Raw genomic sequence first — 20,716 nt, 5'->3', positions numbered from 1 at the left:
GTAATATGGCTGGAGGCATTTTCTGCAGTGTAACCAAAAGCCAGCCATGGCATAGTGGTTTTGGCTGCTCCAGGGTGACATTTCCATTTGTACAATTGTTCAATAACAGATATAGAAATTATTCTGCTCTTGCACACATGTTCTGTAAAGTATTTGTGTTTGGCAGCACCATCACTGGAACTAACTTGTTCAGTGTTCCCAGTAGATTTTTAGTTTGACTGTTTTGCCTTGGCCTTGCTGTAGTTTTATACAGAATTCAGAGAGGGTGCTAACCAGAAGAACTTGATTGCAAAATTTTCTGCAAATATCATTTGTTAAAATGGTACAATATCTGAAACATATTGAAAAATAATCCAGGAAAGCTCTGGGAAATTCTGTTTATAAATTTTGCCCCATTTTCGGCTGGTTGCTTATATACATGCCCTGTAACTTTTTTTAAAAAAAATTGATGTTGGGATGTGGATGACACTAAGCAAGACTGAAATTGTTGCCCATCACTCGTTTCCACCAGAAGGCGATGGGCCGCCTTGAACTGCTGCAGTTGCTCTGGTTTTGTGTCCCCATGCTGGTGATAGGTAGTGGATTCCAGGATTTTGACCCAGCAACAATACAGCAATAGCAGTACATGTCCAAGTCAGAGTGAAGTGCGACTTGGAGGTGATTGTATTTCTGTGACCTCTGTTTTTGTCCAGGGTGGTGAAGATTATGGGCTGGGGTTTCTGTTAAAGTAATACAAAACAAACTGCACCAGGCATTCCATGTAAGGACAAACCAGTGTCCTGTACAGGTTTAACATCTCATTGTATGATTTGTGTTCTAGTCCTTGCCACGCAATAAAACCTAACTGAACTTCATATTTTTGTCAAGCCCACCCTGAATCATTTCCAAATATATGAATACAGGCGCAGCCTAAGGATTGCAGTTTCTCATAACTAAGGAATTTCTGTGTATCTTGTGTGGCTCATTATCGATCATGTAACTTTTCTAAGTAGGAATCCCCGATGAATACAATATTGCAGCTGAAGAGGATTAATGATGTGCAAATTTATGAGACCCCTCAGTAACTGTAGGGGCAAAGAGACATTTTTTTTAAAAAAGTCTTGCTTGCAGTTGACCCAAAACCTGAGAGGCAACAAGACAAAATTAGGCTGCACTCTTGCCCTCCAATTTAATTTGAAAAGTAAATGTACTGCTTTGAAAAGTTCTTGGGATGGTGGGAGGGGGGGAGAAATGAATCTTGCGATAAGAGATGGAGAGAAGTGTTTTTACAAATTCTCAGTCCTCTTAGTCACTTGGAATTCCAGAACACTCCAGTGCAGTCATGGAGTTAACGGTTTCCATTTTGCATCCATATGGTGGAGAGGTCAGGTCTCCTTGTGCTTTGAAATGAGAAGACGGCAGGGAGACTACTTTTTTTAAGATGTTTTGTTGCTGTCGTCAGGAGGATAAATGTTGAGTACCTTGTCTGAGTGCAACGCTGGTGGGCCAACTGCTCCCCAAACTTTGCCACTCCTTTCAACTTGAATCTGTCCCAAGCCAAGTGAAATTTGAGTGTTAAAGGGAGGCAGAAGTTGAAGTCAGTTTGGACTTAACTTAATTTGTCTGTGTTTTGCATTTCCGATGAATAATTTTAAAATAAAATGTAGTTCATGTGAAGTTGTGATTACACTGGTGACTTAAAAGAAACTACTTGTAAACTGGCTACTGTGGGAGATTGGGAAACAGCCCAGAAGTGTTCTTGTGGAATTTCACTCCTCCCTTCTAAGGAAATGCTCCACTCTTTAGCATCTCAGTCAAGGTTAATAAATTGCTTGGGAGCAGGAATAGGCCATTTGGCCCTTCAGACCTGTTCTCAATTCCACTTTGCTGTCTGCCCTCCATAACCCTTGACTCCTTAGTCTATCAAAAATTTGTCCAACTTGAATAAATTCAGTGACCCAGCCTCCAGTGGTCTCTGGGGAAGAGAATTCCACATACTGATGACCCTCTTGAGGGGAAAAAAACTCTCATCTCAGTCTTAAGAGGGAGACCTCTTATTCTTAAACTGTGCCCCCTGATTCTAGTCTCCCCCACAAGAGGAAGCATCCTCTCAGTATCCACCCTATTAAGTCCTCTTCTTTAAAAATGTTACAAAGTTAATGCTCTCAATGACTTAATCTCAAGTGTGGATTCTAATGGAATTTGGCGTTCAGATTTAAAGGTTGCTCCACCCAGGCAGCACCAGCCACCAAAAACATTTCCTTCCAACTCCCAGTCCTACACAACTGTGTGTGTGGGCTGCCTGTAGGCCACAAGCTTTTGTTTGTACATCTCTGCTGTAACCCATCATTCTGCAGTGCTCCAGGGTGAAGGTTCTATCAATCATTCGATGGGTTTATGATGAGGAAAATGCAGTTTCTGCATGTGCAAAAGTGGTGCTTGGGATTGGGGGGAGCTCAGTATAACCCTAACCCATCCTTGTACAGAAAAACCATTACTCACTGATTCATTGTGATTTATGGCCCACTCTGTCAGTTTAAGTTTCATTTGGCTGAAAAATATGTACCATCCATCATTCTGAATTTAGTAATTGTAATAAGTCAGTAAAGGAGAGGCATGTTTGTACAAATTTAATCTGAATTAAAAGTTAAATAAAAAGTTGCTTGATTCAAATTATCAAGGCAAAGGACCGTGAACCAATATGACTAGGAAAAGCAAAATCCTGAAATAAAACAGGAAACCCAGTCATCATCCTGAAAGATTAATCCTGCCTTCCTCTCTCCACAGATGCTGTCAGATCTGTTGAGCATTTCCACATATGATTAACAAACTTTTTTCTTGTGACCAGGAAATGCATGGCAAATTAATTAGCATCATAAGGAGAAGGATCAGATAATATGGATGGAGCCTGTCATTAGACACTTGTCCAGATACCGACTGACTTGTGTGTTTCCTGCATTTTTTTTGATTGCCTATGGTTACAAGGGATGTAAGGGGTTAATATTACTAGGACTGTTTGCAAGATCAGAATGCAATAAGGGTGAAAACTGGAATGTTGGTGGCATCATTTGAATATAAAATTAAAATGAAGGCATTCGTGATATGATTCATTTGTACATGGAGGTGTGCTGGAAAGCTGAGTCAATGTCCTTTTGGCATCCCTGCGGCTGTCGAGCAGCAATGTATGTGTTCAGTCGATCGTAACACAGAACCCAGTACAAACCAGCATGCATGTCCTGTACTATGGGATTGCTGTCATACGACTGGCTATTTTTGAATGTACTGTATTACACGAGCCTCAATTTACTAATCTAACCACCCATTTCTTTAAGGTAGTTTTGCGCTAAATTGTGAACTGACTGCACCCAGTATGGGATAAAATCTTGAGAAATAGGAGTAAGTTATGCAGCCCATCCTGTCCAATCTGCCATTTACTAAACATCATGGCTGAATTGCTCCATCAAATCCACTTTCTCGCTCCATTCCCATTTCCTTTAATTCACTTAGTGCCCAAAAATCTATCATATCAGTTTTGAATATACTCATAGTCAATGCAACCACAGCCCTCTGGGTAGAGAATTCCAAAGATTCAGAACCATTTGAGTTAATAAATTTCTTCTGCTCCTTAGACATAAATGAATCACCCCTTATCCTGAAACTGGTGCCTAGTTCTAGACTGCCCAGCCAGGAGAAATATCCTTTCAGCATCAATTCTGTCAAGTCCTCAAAAATTTTGTGTTCAATGAGACCACGTTTTATTCTCCTTAACTCCAGGGTATTGCCCTATTCTATACCCTCTTCATAGGACCACCCTCTCATCTCAGGAATCAATCTAGTAAACCTTCAGTACAAACTCTCTAAAGCAGCTAAAACCTTGCTTGGGTAGGGAGACACAAACTGTACAGTTGAGTAGGTTGGGCCTGTACTCATTGGAGTTTAGAAAAATAGGTGACCTTATTGCAACATATAAAATTCTTAGGGGGCTTGACAAGGTAGATGTTGAGAGGTGGTTTCCCGTTGTGGGAGAGCCTAGGACCAGAGGGCATAATCTGAGTAAGGAGTTGCCCATTTAAAACAGAGATGGAGGGAATTTCTTCTCTTAAGAGGGTAGTTATTCTGTGGAATTCTTTATCACAGAGGGCAGTGGAAGCTGGGTCGTTAAGTATATTCAAGGCTGAGATAGACAGATTTTTAATCAGTAAGGGAATCAAGGGTTATGGGGAAAAGGCAAAAAAGTGGAGTTGAGGATTATCAGATCAGCCATGATCTCATTGAATGGCAGAGAAGACACTATGGGCCGAATGGCCTACTTCTGCTCCTATGTCTTATAGTCTACACAGTGCTTCAGGTGTGGTTTCACCCAAGCCTTATATAATTCCAGCAAGTCTGCCCTTACGATTACGCTCCAAACCCCTTGAAATAAAGGCTAAAGTGATATTTGGTTTCCTAATTACTTGCTGTACCTGCAAGCTAACTTCCTGTGATTTGTGTATAAGGATGTACAAACCCCTCAGTATACTAGCATTTACTAGTCGCTCAGCTTTTCAAGAAATACTCCAATCTTCCTAAATCAGAGCATATTTTCGCATCTCCCCATGTTGTACTCCATCTACCACTACCTTGTCCAACCCCATAACTGATCTGTATTCTTGTGCAGCCTCTTTGCAACCTCCTTGCAGTTTACTTTTCCACCTAACCTTGTATTGCCAGCAAATTAGGTTGCCCTCTGTCCCCTCTTCCAAGTCATTGATATAGATTATAAATAGCTGAGGTCAAGCACTGATTCTTCTGGCACTCCACCAGTTATACCCTGCCAGTCTGAAAATGATCTATTTGTTCCTACGCAATGGGTTGGATGTGAAGAGGCAGTGGAGGAATATACTTATACTGAGTAACCAAGATATTTGGTGCATTAAATTGCAGAACACCAGGATTTATGTTGAAATCAGCACTGTAAATAAGTCTCCTTTCAAAGCGAGGTTTTGAATATTTTTTTTAATTCTTTGCATTTCAAATCAAATTATGCAGAATATAGTTTAATACCTTAATTGTACTACTTTTTGGCAATTGAATGCTGACCTTTCAGGGGTGACACTTAACCAGACTTGTGGTCACATGGCCTTCATGTCTTTGTAAAAGTGCTGCTGCCACAGTGCCCTCATTTAAGAAGTTTTTTCTTGCATGGGGGAGCAAAGGTGCAATCTTTTCTTTAATCAATGAAGGCCAGGCAGAAAGCCTGCAGTGTTGCTGCTCGATTGGTATGCGGAGAACTTCAAGCCCAAGGATACAGCTACTTGGAATTCCTTCGCTTCTATCCAGCCTTGCTACATGAACAATTCTTGACTGCCATTTCCCCAGGAAGTCCTTGGCTCAACTGGCATAAATTCTGCAAATTCCTCTCCACTAAAGGAATTTTATACATTTTTTCCCTTGGCATGCAAATGCTAATTAGAATCTAGGATGGAGGCTTCCTATAGCAGGTTGTCCTTGGTAACAGTACCATTTAGTTTCTTCTAAGCTGTAGCTGCTCATGCAAGGTAGAGATAATTTTTAAAAATTGCGAATACTGGAAATGTCAAAAATAGAAGTGCTGGCAGTACAATTTAGGTTTCACTAATTTCTACTCAATCCCTCCCAATTTTTCTTTTCTAAAGGAGCACCCTCACAGTGGCTGCAGGTCCCAAGTGTTCTGGGAAAGGTGACCCTGTGTGACTTTGTGCCCTGCTGCTGCCTACTTCTCTAGGATGACCACTAACGCAGATCAGATTGTGTTGAATTTGAGGCATTCTTGATTTGTGTTTTTGAGAATTTTTAAATTTTTCATCCTCTGAATATGCGCTGGCAAGGCTGGCATTTTTGCCCATCCTAGTTGCCCTGAGAAGGCAGTTTGATACAACTGAGTGACTTCAAAGGGCAGTTTGGAGTCAACCACATTAATCTGGGTCTAGTCATGTATAGGCCACACTGGGTAAAGATGGTAAGCATCTTTCCCTCAAGGATATCAGTGAACCGATTGGATATTTCGTGAATCTAGTGCTTCCAGGTCACTTTTATTGCCAATTTTTAAAAAAACTGAATTGAAATTCTCAATCAGCCATGATGGAATATGTACTTGCGTGATCTGGCATCTGAACAACTAACCACTAACTAAAGTAAGCACTACGCTGCTATATCACACCGGTTTCATCTTTACCCAGCTCCTTTAGTTCTACCTGAAAAGGGAAGGGGAAAGAGAATTAAATAGAATATGAAAATAACAAAGGGATATGTTATATTGATGGGCTTTAAGCATATGTTGTTTTCCCTGATTGCCTCTACTTTGATAAACAAAATACTAGCCACTCACAATGTCAAGCTTCTGTTCAATTCCTTCATCGCCAGGGAGATTTGCGCAGAATAATAGAATAGTCACTAATAGTCACGGAGAGAAAAGAAAGAATTGCTGACCGTCCTGGAGGAAACATGTTTCCTGTTATTCATGGTGTGCTTAGCAACACCCACTAACATTTAAAATCCCTGCAGGCTGTGCAGCTTTCAGAAGTTCATAAAGACAGCACATTCTTCCTGAGCAAATACCTATTGGAACTGCTGAGCAAAATGCAGCTTTTCTGCATTGCCTCCTTCATTCAGCTAAAGTAATAGCCAGCTGAGTGGCCTGTGTCCCACAATCAGCACCTTTATTATTGTAACAGGGCATTTACAGTTTTTTCGGGGTTGTTTATTGTTGCAGATTCTGTCCAAGAAACCTAATTGTACCATGGGCTGTGCTGTCCGGTTGTTTTTTGACTATGACGTAGAAGACATCGTTTCAGCTCAGTCATTTCATGCTTGAAAGTAGTTGCTGGTAAGCACTGCATGTTTTTTTTTTGTACTGTTAACAAGTTTGTTATTTCTAGCCTTGGTTGAAGTAGGAACCTCTCATGGTTTCTAAGAGCACAATAAGTGGCCAGTGGCATCATTGGATGAGCAGTCACTGTGTGTATGGGGGAAAAAGCTTTTATTCTCATGCATCTCAACTCTCACTTATGTCATCGGAGATATTTTCCCAGAGACCACTGGAAATTGAGAAATCAGCTTCAAACAATTATGTGGTGGCAGCCATAGCTGTAACTGTAATAATTGCCACCTAATTTTTTTCAGGGCACCCTAAAGTCTTTGAAGGTCAGTGCTTTCTGTGAAGTACTGCAGTGATTCTTTAACCCAGCAATCTTGTTAGTAGAGCTTATGGGCCTTTGAGGTCTTAAAGGGCTTCTCTTAGCACTATTGCCTAAAAGGTGGATAAATCTCTTAACGTTCTCAAGAATTGGGAACCTGAGCTATGCAAATTAATGGTAATATGGATTTAAATTCATATGTGGCTCTGTGCCATCATGGTACACCCATATGATCCACAAAGATTAAAATGTGGGCACCCTTGTAGTGCTGAGCCATTGAGGAGAAGAACTTACATTTGTAAGGTTTTATCACATCTCAGGCTTTCCAAATTGCTTTACCTTGTGCAAATATAATGGGTAACCATGGTAGCTGTTTTGTGCAGAGCAAGTTCTCACAAATAACAATGAAATATCTGACCATCTATCTGGTTTTGGTGGCTGAGAGGGGAATATTGATTAGAACACTGAGAAAATTCCCTGTTCTACCAAACATGTCTGGGACATACCAGTGTCCATCAGGGCATGGAGTTAAAACCTCAGTTTAACTTATCCGAAAAAAAACCACTCTTGCCAAAAAATGTCAATTCCGTGAGGGAATTGTGATGCATTCGACCTCTGGCTCTGAGATAGGGATGCACAAAATTGGGTGCCCAGAAGCAAGAGAAGTTTTCAAAGTCTGAACAAAGTATACTTTTCAGAGGTTTTAAGACAAAGTAGAAAGTCTTAGGGTTAGAGTTTGAGTGTGGGGCTAATACGCATTCTTGGAGCTGTCACAGAAGTTGGCATAGAATAAGAGATGCAAAAGAGGCCATAGAGCATGTCCTGGATGTAGGACTTGAAGAATTTGGAACAGTGTGGTGGAGTGAGACCATGGAGAGATTCTGTGCCAATGGAGGTTGGCGAGCAGTAGAACTTTGATGTCGGCTTGGAGCTCAGGAGACTGATGAAGTGAACATTGCAGATGTCAAGCTGATTGAGGAGTGAGGTAATGACATTAGGAAAAAGCAGTTAGCATTTAGGTATCATATCCTAAGATTTCCAAAAGTCATCTTTGAAAAGAGAATTCAGTATGATCACTGTTAAGTTCTAGGCAGTTATGAACAGCAAGGCCCCAAAAGTAGTGCGTGAAATGAATGACCAGTTAATTTGTTTTTTGAGGTGATTTCGGGAGAACTTCTTTTTTGAAGCACATAGTGCCATTGAGTCATATACGTTTATCTGAATAAACAATGGAGACCTTGCTTTGTTATCTGGGGAAATATGTCATTTTTAACAATGTGGTATTCCCTCAGTGCACCGAAATGGCAACCCAGCTTATATGTTCAAGTCCTGGTGTTGTCTTGAAATGAAACCTTCTGACCCAGTGGTTAGTGCTGCCAGCTGAACCAAGCTGACATCCTATTCATTGCCAAGATTTCCAAAGAAGGAAATTGAAATTAATCTTGAAGAATAGGTTGTGGGGTTGTGCACTTTCAAGATCATGCAGAAAACCTAAGGCTGAAATGAGCAGCTGGACAGAAGGCTGGAATCATGAACGACAATATTGAATGGTGAGAACTGAATCGGATGGTTTTGATCTTGTCAATATTGAGGTAATGAAGTGCTCTCTTTTTTAGATTGCTGACTTGGAGGCTTGTTAGCCTGTTAATGCATAGAGTAAAGAAAGTTAAACTTGAAGACGATACCACAGAAAGTTGGAAAAGGTAAGTGATTTGAAAGGCCACCCTATCCCTGTTTAATATTGATCTCTTGACTTTTGAAGTTGATGAAATTTTAGCAGAATTGCAATATTTTTTGAGGTGTTAGAGCACTCTAGTAGTCTGAGTTTGTACTAGATTGCTGATATCCAATGGCTTATCACCTTTGTCATAAAAGAAATTTCACATGTTAAGCAAAGGGAAGGGATTTGCTTTATAGTCAGCAACTTGATTTTTTTAAACCTTTGTTTAGAGCTGCCTCATACTGTAAGCATTACAGAAGCACTCTAACCATTGCTTTCATGTGCTAATTGATGTAAGGTTGTTTATAATGGATGCCTGATTGTGATTAAAAGGTAATCAATCTTTGGTATCAGGGTGATGTAAAAAACCATAACAGCAACACTCAATTGGTTTACAATCATTCTGAGCCCTTTAAAATTGAAATCAAACCCATACATCCATTTTAAAAAAAAATTGTGATGTTTATTTTTGTTGTGGGAATCATGACCTCTGCAAAACCATCATTCTGCAGACTTGATGCATTATGTCCATGCTAAGGGGTTATCAAACTTTGAACCACATTGATTGTAATGTACACTGGGAAAGCAGTCAGCAAATAGTGTAATGCATTTGTTTTTTTTCTGGACAAGAATAGTCGCTGCCACAGCAAGTGAAGACGGCAACTTTTCATTTTTTAGCATAAGTACATGGAGAATGTAGTAATTTGAGAACCCAGTTCTTGCATTCTCTTCCAGAGCGGAGCAGTAAAGCACGATGTTGCATGTAACGTGCATGTGATGATTGCACACATGGATCCGATTGGCATGGCCTGATAAGCGAGGGGAAAAGGTCGGAGGGTTGGAAGCTGGCTAGCCATGTGTCCGGAAATGATAGGCAGACCCTTCAGCAGCAACGTCAGAAGTTAGGCTATCACATGTATTCAGGAATCGCAGGCAAAGGTGCACCAGGTGCGCGATAATCATATAGTTAAGTGCCATGACTTTAAAAATCTGAAAATAGTCAATACAGTTATGTAAACAATGGTTTCTTCGCAGCTTACATTATTATTAAATCCTGTTACCGAAATATAGAATAAGACTTGCATGCATAAGTCTTTCTTTAGTGAAGCAGTGTGATATATGCATAGTGATAAATCTGAAGTAAATCCCAGCAGTATTTTGTATTATTTTTGGGGAACTTGGTGAAATGCAGGGGTGCATTAGTGTGCTTAAACTTCTGAAGTCGTTGATATGGATTATTCCTCCTCTAACTATCAGATTTTTTTGGGTGGTGGGGGCAGGTAGAATCTAGATGTAGCAGGGTCTTGAGGCAGGGAAAATAGAAACTCTAACTATTGAGAGTCTAGGGGCTAAATTCTATAACTAGGCTGTGACATCCTTGGCAGAGTTGTGGGCACAGAGCCAGTGTTATCACTAGGATATCAGTGAAGTGAAATGCTAGCATGTGGAAATGTTTGGCATCTCTACTTGAATTGTGAAAAACAGTGCTGTCACATATTTTGCTGAACCTGAATTGATTCTGTAGGGCCCATTTTGTATTATATAATAACGAGATGAACTGCTGGTGGTCACAGATCTGTCATTGGGTGGTACAAATCTGAAATGTTGAACCAAGTGTTGGTGTGTTTTGGCAAGTAGTTAAATGTATTGGGTTTAAAGGAGATACATCATCTTTTTGCAATATTGGGGCCTGGAATGTTGCAGGGGCAGGTGAAAACACTGGATATTCAAGCTGAGTTGATGGGGCACACATTTTTTTAAAATCAATTCCTTCATTTGAAATTTGATTTTTAAATGCATTTCTCCCGTTATTTCCCAAAATTGAATTCCATTTTCTCAGTATAAATTGTTGCAGTGCCATGGTTAAGAGGCTTTCTTTCCTTTAACAAAAGGCTTTTTGAGGCCTGATCTCAATACTTGGAGAATGCAATGTTACATCCTGTGAAGGATGTGGTTCCTATTTCATTTTTTTTTAAAGTCTGTAACAAGCTATTCAGTTCTTGGTCACCAATACACAGGAAACGCCCCTTGGACAGAACAACAGAAGTAAAATACTGCGGGTGCTGTAAAACTGAAATAGAAATAAAGTATTTGAAACACTTGGGTCATGCTGCCTCAGTGGAGTGAGCAAAAGAATTAATGTCTGATCAATAACATCATCGGAACTGGAAGATGTGCAAGTTTAAGCAAGTACATGGAAAAGCAGACAGGAAGGGAACAAAAGGGAGAAGTCAGTGATGAGTGGAGGGCAGGTGATTAAATGATATATGTAATAAAAAAAAAAATGATAATGAGAGAGGTATAGATAAAAAGATGGACTCAGAGAAGGTCTAAATAGTTGCAGCGCAATAGCATAGAAGGGAAGCATAGAAAATATTGAAAGAGAGGAAGGCTTCTTGGCCTAGACATGTGGTGGATGAAAGGCAGGTAGACCCCAGATGTAATTTATTATGGATAAGTCTGATACACATTGGGAGAAAACACAGGTAGTAAAATCTAAATGGTACCATTTTGAGTTGGGTGCAAGAGCAGAGGGACCTGAAGGGGGTGCTCTTTCACAAACCTTGAAGGTAGCAAGTTGAAAGGGCAGCTAAATTAAGAGTATGGAATACCTTGGCTTTGTAATTAGGGGCATTGAATGCAAAAACAAGGAAGTAATGCTGAACCTTTATGAATCACTAGCATGGCCTCAGTTGAAGTACTGCATACAATTTTTGGCACCGCACCTTAGGAATGAAGTCAACCTGCTGGAGAGGGTACAAAAGAGGTTTGCCGTGATACTGAGGAGGAGGGGCTTCAATTATGTGAATAGATTGGAGAAGCTGGAATTCTTCTCCATGGAGCACAGAATGTTAAGGGGAGACCTGATAGAGATATTCCAAATTATGGAGGGGTTTGGTAGATCAAGTAGAACCATAGAACACTACAGCACAGAAAAACAGGCCATTCGGCCCTTCTAGTCTACGCAGAAATATTATTCCACTAGTCCCATTCACCTGCACCCAGTCCATAACCCTCCAGACCTCTCCCATCCATGTATCTATCCAATTTATTCTTAAAACTTAAGAGTGAGCCCACATTTACCACGTCAGATGGTAGCTCGTTCCACACTCTCACCACTCTCTGAGTGAAGATGTTCCCCCTAAACCTTTCCCCTTTCACCCTAAAGCCATGACCTCTCGTGTTTATTTCTCCTAATCTAAGTGGAAAGAGCCTACTCACATTTACTCTGTCTATACCCCTCATAATTTTGTAAACTTCTATCATATCTCCCCTCATTCTTCTACGCTCCAAGGAATAAAGTCCTAACCTGTTTAATCTTTCCCTGTAACGCAACTCCTTAAGACCCGGCAACATCCTAGTAAATCTTCTCTGCACTCTCTCAATCTTACTGATATCCTTCCTGTAGTTAGGCGACCAGAACTGCACACAATACTCCAAAGTTGGCCTCACCAATGTCTTATGCAACCTCACCATAACATCCCAACTCCTATACTCAATACTTTGATTTATGAAGGCCAGTATGCCAAAAGCTTTCTTTACCATCTTGTCTACCTGTGACGCCACTTTCAGGGAATTATGTATCTGAACTCCCAGATCCCTTTGTTCCTCCGCACTCCTCAGTGCCCTACCATTTACTGTGCATGTCCTACCTTGGTTTGACCTTCCAAAATGTAACACCTCACACTTTTCCGCATTAAATTCCATCTGCCATTTTCTGGCCCATTTTTCCAGTTGGTCCAGATCTCTCTGCAAGCTTTGAAAGCCTTCCTCACTGTCCACAACGCCTCCAATCTTAGTGTCATCAGCAAACTTGCTGATCCAATTCACCACATTATCATCCAAATCATTGATATAGACAACAAACAACAATGGTCCCAGCACAGATCCCTGAGGCACACCACTAGTCACAGACCTCCAGTCTGAGAAGCAATCATCCACTACCACTCTCTGTCTTCTCCCACACAGCCAATTTTGAATCCAGTTTACAACCTCTCCATGGATACCAAGTGTCTGAACCTTCTGAACTAACCTCCCATGTGGGACCTTGTCAAAGGCCTTAGTAAAGTCCATGTAGACAACATCCACAGCCTTTCCTTCATCTACTTTCTTGGTAACCTCCTCGAAAAACTCTACAAGGTTCGTTAAACACGACCTACCACACACAAAGCCATGCTGACTATCCTTAATCAGCCCTTGGCTGTCCAAATAATTATATATCCGATCTCTCAGAACACCTTCCAATAATTTACCTACTACTGATGTCAGGCTCACTGGCCTGTAATTACCTGGTTTACTTTTGGAGCCTTTTTTAAACAACGGAACAACATGAGCTACCCTCCAATTCTCCGGCACCTCACCCGTGGCTAAGGACATTTTAAATATTTCTGCCAGGGCCCCTGCAATTTCTACACTAGTCTCCTTCAAGGTCCGAGGGAATATCATGTCAGGCCCAGGGGATTTATCTACCTTTATTTGCTGTAAGGCAGCAAGCACCTCCTCCTCTTTAATCTCTCTATGTTCCATGACACTACTGCTTGTTTCCCTTCCTTCCTTATACACTATGCCAGTTTCCTGAGTAAATATTGATGCAAAAAAACTGTTTAAGATCTCCCCCATCTCGTGAGGCTCCACACATAGACGACCACTCTGATCTTCAAGGGGACCAATTGTGTCCCTTACTATCCTTTTACTCTTAATATACTTGTAGAAACCCTTTGGGTTTACCTTCACATTATCTGCCAAAGCAACCTCATGTCGTCTTTTTGCCTTCCTGATTTCCTTTTTTAGTATTTTCTTACATTTTCTATACTCTACAAGTACCTCATTTGTTTCTTGTTGCCTATACCTGCTATACACCTCTCTCTTCTTAACCAGATCGCCAATATCCCTTGAAAACCAAGGTTCCCTATGCCTGTTAACTTTGCCTTTAATCCTGACAGGAATATGCAAACTCTGCACTCTCAAAATTTCGCCTTTGAATGCCTTCCACTTACTGAACACATCCTTGCCAGAAAACAACTTATGCCAATCCACTCTTCCTAGATCCTTTCTCATTTCCACAAAATTGGCCTTTCTCCAATTTAGAATCTCAACTCGAGGACCAGACCTATCCTTATCCATAATTAACTTAAAACTAATGACATTGTGGTCACTGGACCCAAAATGTCCACCTACATGTACTTCTGTCACCTGACCTGTCTGGTTCCCTAATAGGAGATCAAGTATTGCATCCTCTCTCATTGGTACCTTGATATATTGATTTAGAAAACTTTCCTGAACACATTTGACAAACTCCAAGCCATCCATCCCTTTTACAGTATGGGAGTCCCAGTCAATATGTGGAAAGTTAAAATCTCCTACTATCACAACTTTCTGTTTCTAACATCGGTCTGCTATCTCTCTACAGAATTGCTTCCCCAATTCTCTCTGACTATTGGGTGGTCTATAATACAACCCTATTAGTGTGGTCACACCTTTCCCATTCCTCAGCTCCACCCATATGGCCTCTGTAGACGAGCCCTCCGGGCTGTCCTGCTTACACACAGCTGTGATATTTTCCCTGACTAGTAATGCCACTCCTCTCCCTTTCATCCCTCCCCCTCTATCACGTCTGAAACAACGGAACCCCAGAACATTGAGCTGCCAGTCCTGCCCCACCTGCAACCAAGTCTCACTAATAGCAATAATGTCGTAATCCCACGTGCCAATCCACGCCCTAAGCTCATCTGCTTTTCCGACAATACTCCTTGCATTGAAATAGATGCACCTGAGAACATTTCTATCACGTACAGACCCTTGATTTCTGTCTATGCATGCATTCCTCGCTTGACCTTTATCCTCCTCCACCTCACTATCTGCTCTAACACTCTGGTTCCCCTCCCCCTGCAAATCTAGTTTAAACGCCCTGGAGCAGCACTAGCAAACCTACCCGCAAGGATGTTAGTCCCCCTCCAGTTCAGGTGCAAACCGTCCCGTCGGAACAGGTCCCACCTTCCCTGGAACAGAGCCCAATTGTCAAGAAACATGAAGCCCTCCCTCCTGCACCATCTCCTTAGCCACGTATTTAGATGCATTATCTTCCTATTTCTAGCCTCACTAGCACGTGGCACGGGTAGCACTCCTGTGATCGTAACCCTGGAGGTCCTGTCCTTCAACTTAGCACCTAACTCCCTAAACTCTCTTTGCAGGACCTCCTCCTCCTTCCTATCCACGTCATTGGTCCCTGCATGGACTGCGACATCTGGCTGCTCACCCTCCCTCCTGAGAATACTGAGAACTCGATCCGAGATATCGCGGACCCTGGCACCAGGGAGGCAACAGACCATCCGGGATTCTTGATCTTTCCCACAGAACCTCCTATCTGTTCCCCTAACTATCGAATCCCCTATCACTACTGCTCTCCTCTTTTCCCTCCCTCCCTTTCTGAGCTGAGGGTCCAGCCTCGGTGCCAGAGACGCGACCACTACAACTTGTTCCTGGTAGATCGTCCCCACCAACAGTATCCAAAACGGTATACCTATTGTTGATGGGAACAGCCACAGGGGTGCTCTGCTCCTTCTGTCTATTCTCCTTCCCTCTCCTGACATTCACCCAGCTGCTTGCCTCCTGACTTTTAGGGGTGACTGTCTCCCTGAAACTCCTGTCTATTACTGCCTCTGCCTCCCGTATGATCCGAAGTTCATCCAGCTCCAGTTCCCTAACTCGGCTTCTCAGGAGCTGCAGCTGGATGCACCTTTTGCAGGTGTAGTCATCAGGGACAATTGTGCTGTCCGTGACTTCCCACATGCTGCATTCGGAGCACTCGACTACCCCAACTGCTGCCTCCATTACCTACTCCTAATTTACTTAAAGGACTTTACCTGGCCCTACCCCACTGGGAGCAAGCTCATCCTCAGCCTCTTAAGCCAAAGCCTCTCGAGCCAAAGCCTCAAAGCTCCAATCCTTCACTGGGCCACTCGCCCACTGGCCACTCACAGGCTGGCCGCTCCTCTTCAGCTTCCCCTCCTTTTAGTTTCAATCTCTGCGCTCTTTTTCAACTGACCTGCCTTCAATCTCCACGCTCTTTTTCAAATGTTGAGTACAGTCAGTCGTGGTGAGAAGTAGGGAGAAACTTTATTTGCTCTGGCAAGTGTGTTGGTAACCATAAGTTATAGATTTAAAATATTTGGCAAAAGATCTAGAGGGGGGGTTGAGAAATTTCTTCCAAGAGGAATGTTAAGATCTGGAATACACTGAAAGGTTTCTGGAATTGGATTCCGTTGTGCCTTTCAAAAGGCAATGAGGCATACACTTGAAGAGGATTAATTCTCATGCTTTTGGGGGGGAAAAATGGAAAATGAAACATTTCAATGTGCTGACACAGGCACAATGGACCAAATGACAATATGTGCTGCAAGATTCTGATTCTAACTTGAAATAATTTGGCATTAACTTGGTGCAATCCTAGTTTCAATGGACACATTGTTATTGTGATAATAATGAAAGCAAACTTGCTCCAATTTACACACGCAAATATATATATATTTATTATATATGGGTATAAATGTGTGTATGTTATTTATTTATTTATTAATTAGTGTCAATCACTCCATGCCTACCAGCTCTAAGAAATTTTACTGGTACATTGCTACAGCCCTGTCTGGCCTAAAGCTTTTATTTGCCTTAATGGAATAGTCACTTAGGTCAGATACTGCCATGGAACCAGTGTGGGAAAGCACTTAAGGAGAAGGAGTGGGTGGACGTCTAAGTAGACCACTGAAATAATTTTCAGCACCCCATCTGTACATTTTGATCTGCCAGCAGGAATCCCTCTGAGGTTTTGACTGAAGCAGAAATAAAGAGACCTTTATCTTAGTATTTTAAATGCTACAATGAATCTCTGCTTCTGTTCAGAGTGCAACCTCTGCCTCATTTTTTCCTAATTGCTTTCTCTAGCTGTGAGTTAAACCCACTATGGAGAGCTATATTCTTGAAAGATGAGCAGTGTGCCTTCTTTAAATGCTGCTTAGAGTAGCTTGGTTACATTAACACATGACCTCAAGTGGTATACAGTTTAGTCCTCTTAATCCAAAACGATTTAATTCAAACACATTTTAGCATTAATTTCTCATTTTCAAATTATGATAATTGAAAAATTGTTAGCAGACTGTTGTCAAAAAGCAGGGGAAAGAAGGGGTACAAAAGACAGACTTGCATTTATATAATACTTTTGTGACCTCAGGATGTCCCAAAGCATTTTGCCAATGATATATTTTTGAAGTGTAGTCACTATTATAATGTATGTTATGTCACAGTAACCAGGATTTGCCCACTTGATGGTTGCGCTCTTTTGATTGTACCATTATTTGTATGAATGATCTGTGGGCCAACACCACCTTGAAGAGCAAATCCTATTATTTTTGTTCCTGTGATAGCCATTTAGTTATTGCTGATGTTTTTTGCACCGTTGTTTTAAGTGGGTGTGACCAATATTTTGATTGACTTTTATATGCGAGGGTGCATTCATATCTCGAATGGTTGACATGAGGTGTGGTTTCACCTTTCACTAAAGCTGCAGTTAGCTCAAATGAAGCGCAAATTCAGTATTGGGCCTGACCTGACTGGCCCACTTTCCCTTGGCATTAATGCACAGATTTAAAATGAATCACTGCTTCATACATTTCGATCAATTTGCACTCATTCTGATCTCCTAACATTTCTATGATCTAGTAGCTCTGCCTGTGAGCATGAAACTTTTTCTCAAGAAAGATTTCTGTTTTATGCAGAGTGGGGTCAGTGTTCGACATCAGTGGGTAAGTGTATTGTAGAGGTTCTGACAAGTTGAGAACATCTTGGGATTGATCCCTGGTCTGTGCTGCATTGGTTAAACTCTGCAGGTTAGCAATTGATGTGCAACTGTTGGCTTCAGCACCGCAGGATTGGAAACCAGGATAACATTAATCCAGATTCTTGCTCCTGTTTGCTATCTGATGGTTCTTGCTGAAAAGTCTGGGCCAGAGCAAGTAAAATATAAAAATGGTATATTTATCAAGCATATATTTCCTGTCCACCAAAATTTGTGTATTGTACTTAAAAATATACAGAGAAACAGGAAACTAAGTTGGTATATCTGCAGTTGCTTTCTTGATCTCTTATGAACTCAGCCAATGTTTATTTAACTTCATCAGAAACATATTATGTATGGCATACAGTTTTCTTTTAAAAGTAGTTCACCTTGTTACAAATAGTAAGCAGTGTTATAGGAAATTTGCTGATAGACCTATTTATACTATGAACTATTTTGCATCTAGGAGGCATCCATCATACTCCTGGTAGATGTGTCACACTTCATTATAGAAGCATTAACCTGAAATTTACAACTGTGATTGCTCTCATAAATTTACAAGCAAATGACATGACTTGGATTTCCACAGAAAGTACGTAAGTAGTGCCCTTATATGGGTAGGGTAGATTAAGCATTGTTCTTGAAAGGACAAGCTAGGTTAACAACTAAAACAGCATAACCCCGGCTCCAAATTTCAGATTACCTGTGTGCAAAATATGGAAGATGAGTTGTTCGCTGTCCTGGCTCTGGGTAGCAGATGTTTGAGTGAGGTATCAGTGGGTTGCTGGCATTTATGAAAATATTACAGCAGCAAAAGTTGGCATTTTCAGAAATGGGAGAATTGAGAAGGGAGAAGATATTTCAGATTTTGGGTGAGGACTGACAGCGATAAGGATGTGGTAGTGTTTAAATCTTGTTTTGCAGTCACATGTTTGAAACGAAAACTATACATAATGCTGCCTTAATTGTGCATTTTTGTATTGAAGGATGGAGATTCCCATGACTGTAACTATTTATTTAAATGCTGACTTTATAGGGAAGTGTGTGTGCAAAGTTCCTGCACTTAAAATCGTCCCTGACGATCATCTGCTGAGGCACTGAAAGAAACATTGAGCAGCTGTCAATGTGGTTTTGGTACATCAATAGAAAGTTGCGCACTTGCTGCATTTGACAGGTGCCAAATTGGTAAGAAACTTGGTCCTGGCACTAAAAAAACCAATAATTTTATGTGGTAATTTTTTTTATTGAAGGTCCCAAGACTAACGAGAGAATATATGAGAAATTGCTTGTTTCCTATACTTTAATTGTTGAAGACCCCAGTTCCTAACTCTTTCATGTTGCTCTGTACATGCATGTAAACAGGTCAGTCTTTGCATTTCCAATTTCAATACCTTGAGTTATCTTAAAGATCCCGTTAACTGTCTTAATGCAGGAAATATGCAACAGATACGTTTTCTAGTAAACTGATAGAACTGAGCTAAGTTCCAAGTACTGCCTAGGCATAGGTTTTGTGTGCATGAGCGAGTACTTTTCTCCCCTTTAGTGAAAGGCTGCTTTATTCCATTCCACCTTTGAAGGTGTCAGCCTCAGAGTCAGAAGATTGTGTTCAAGTCTCAGTCCAGAGACTTGAGGGAGACAGATACTTCATTGCAGTACTAAGGGTTTATGTTGGATGGTAAATAATAAGTGACATCATCTCTTTCAGGTGACTAAAAGCTTTTATGGCAATATTCAAAGAATAGGAGAGTTCTTTTGGTGTCCTGGCTATGATTTATCCCTCAATCAACATAATTTTAAAAGAAAAAATTACCTTAGCCATAGTTTCATTAACATTTTGGAATCTTTCTGTGCACAAACTGACTGCTGAATTTCCACATTAGAACAGTGGCTAGAGTTCAAAAGTGCTTGATTGGCTGGAAAGCACCATGGAATATCCTGAGTTCATATTTTGTTTTTTAATGCCTCGGTGAAGCACCTTGGGACATTTTGTGTTAAAGGTGTTATATAAATACATGTTGAGGTTGTGAAAAGCTTTTCTTTCAAGTTTCCAGCTCCTCCTTAGTTCGACAAGTGTCGGACTGTCAGGCTTGTGTCTATTATTATTTATAAATTTGTGATGGCTTTTTATATTTTGAGTCACGAATGTTCCCAGCTACTGAAGGACAATCTGAATACCCTCCTGACCAGAATTTATTGATCTATGTTGCATTAAGACTGTGCCTTTGACACAGAGACTTACTGGAAGGTTCCTGTATCACACGATTAAAAGTGAGTTGTGGCTGGTTTACTGTTGAGAGGTTTATTCATTCACGCTGTTGACCAGGATGTTCTGCTTTACTAACCCATGTAGATTTTCAGTTGAGATGGAGTATTTATGTAACCCACGAAAATCAGTTCACCTTTAAAACTCACCGTAAATACCTGATTTTTATTTCCACTGTTCTCATGTTGTGTAAAGTAAAAGTGTGATGAATTTTTGCAGCTGACACTGCAAGGAGAGTAGAGGAACCTATGTAGTAGCTGTATGTATTTCTTGTTTCTGTCTACAATTGTGTATATCTTTAAATATGTGACATTGAAAGGACATGTTTTTGTTTTTGCTGCAGCTGTGTAGCAAGGGCTGAGGAGATGGCTACGGTGGAAGCGCTATCTGAAAGCACAGAGGTGGTGGATATGGAGGATGCACCCTCCCCATTCTACGTTGAGAAGCACACATGGGATGGATTGAGAGAGATTATTCACAGCAGCAGGAAGTATCCTGGCATTATCATTAACAAAGCACCTCATGATTTCCAGTTCATTCCAAAAAACGATGAGTCTGGGCACCATTCCCACCGTGTCTATTACTTGGGTAAGTATAAAGTTGTAATAGAATGCCAAACTAACACAAACAAGAATTCAAACCACAGAAAAATCATCTCAAGTTATGCATCTTGAGCACAGCATCCAATTCTAATTACCAAGACATGAGACACCTAATACCTGGAGGCAGTTCAGAGAGGAACCATGAGGCTGATCCCGAGAATCAGAAAGCTT

The 20,716-nt window shown here is 41.0% G+C and overlaps 1 protein-coding gene across 8 annotated transcripts in view; it reads left to right on the top strand.

Moving 5' to 3' along the window:
- dpp9 (dipeptidyl-peptidase 9) overlaps positions 1 to 20,716 on the top strand; it is a 94,664-nt gene that overhangs the window by 15,779 nt on the left and 58,169 nt on the right. Inside the window, exons 2-6 of one of the 8 annotated variants that reach the window (XM_078555646.1) lie at positions 6,710 to 6,823; positions 8,750 to 8,836; positions 9,589 to 9,801; positions 18,147 to 18,276; positions 20,287 to 20,531. In XM_078555646.1, the coding sequence (XP_078411772.1) occupies positions 9,768 to 9,801; positions 18,147 to 18,276; positions 20,287 to 20,531 (409 nt within the window). In that variant the 5' untranslated portion in view covers positions 6,710 to 6,823; positions 8,750 to 8,836; positions 9,589 to 9,767. Of the gene's footprint in view, positions 1 to 6,709; positions 6,824 to 8,749; positions 8,837 to 9,588; positions 9,802 to 18,146; positions 18,277 to 18,954; positions 19,043 to 20,286; positions 20,532 to 20,716 lie in introns of those variants that run through there. The other 7 variants (XM_078555649.1, XM_078555652.1, XM_078555651.1 and 4 more) reach the window with 7 other exon arrangements.

This window comes from Cetorhinus maximus, chromosome 13, assembly GCF_964194155.1.
Source record: "Cetorhinus maximus chromosome 13, sCetMax3.hap1.1, whole genome shotgun sequence".
In the NCBI taxonomy this organism is placed as follows: domain Eukaryota; kingdom Metazoa; phylum Chordata; class Chondrichthyes; order Lamniformes; family Cetorhinidae; genus Cetorhinus; species Cetorhinus maximus.
This window is presented reverse-complemented; position numbering and strand designations above follow the sequence as displayed.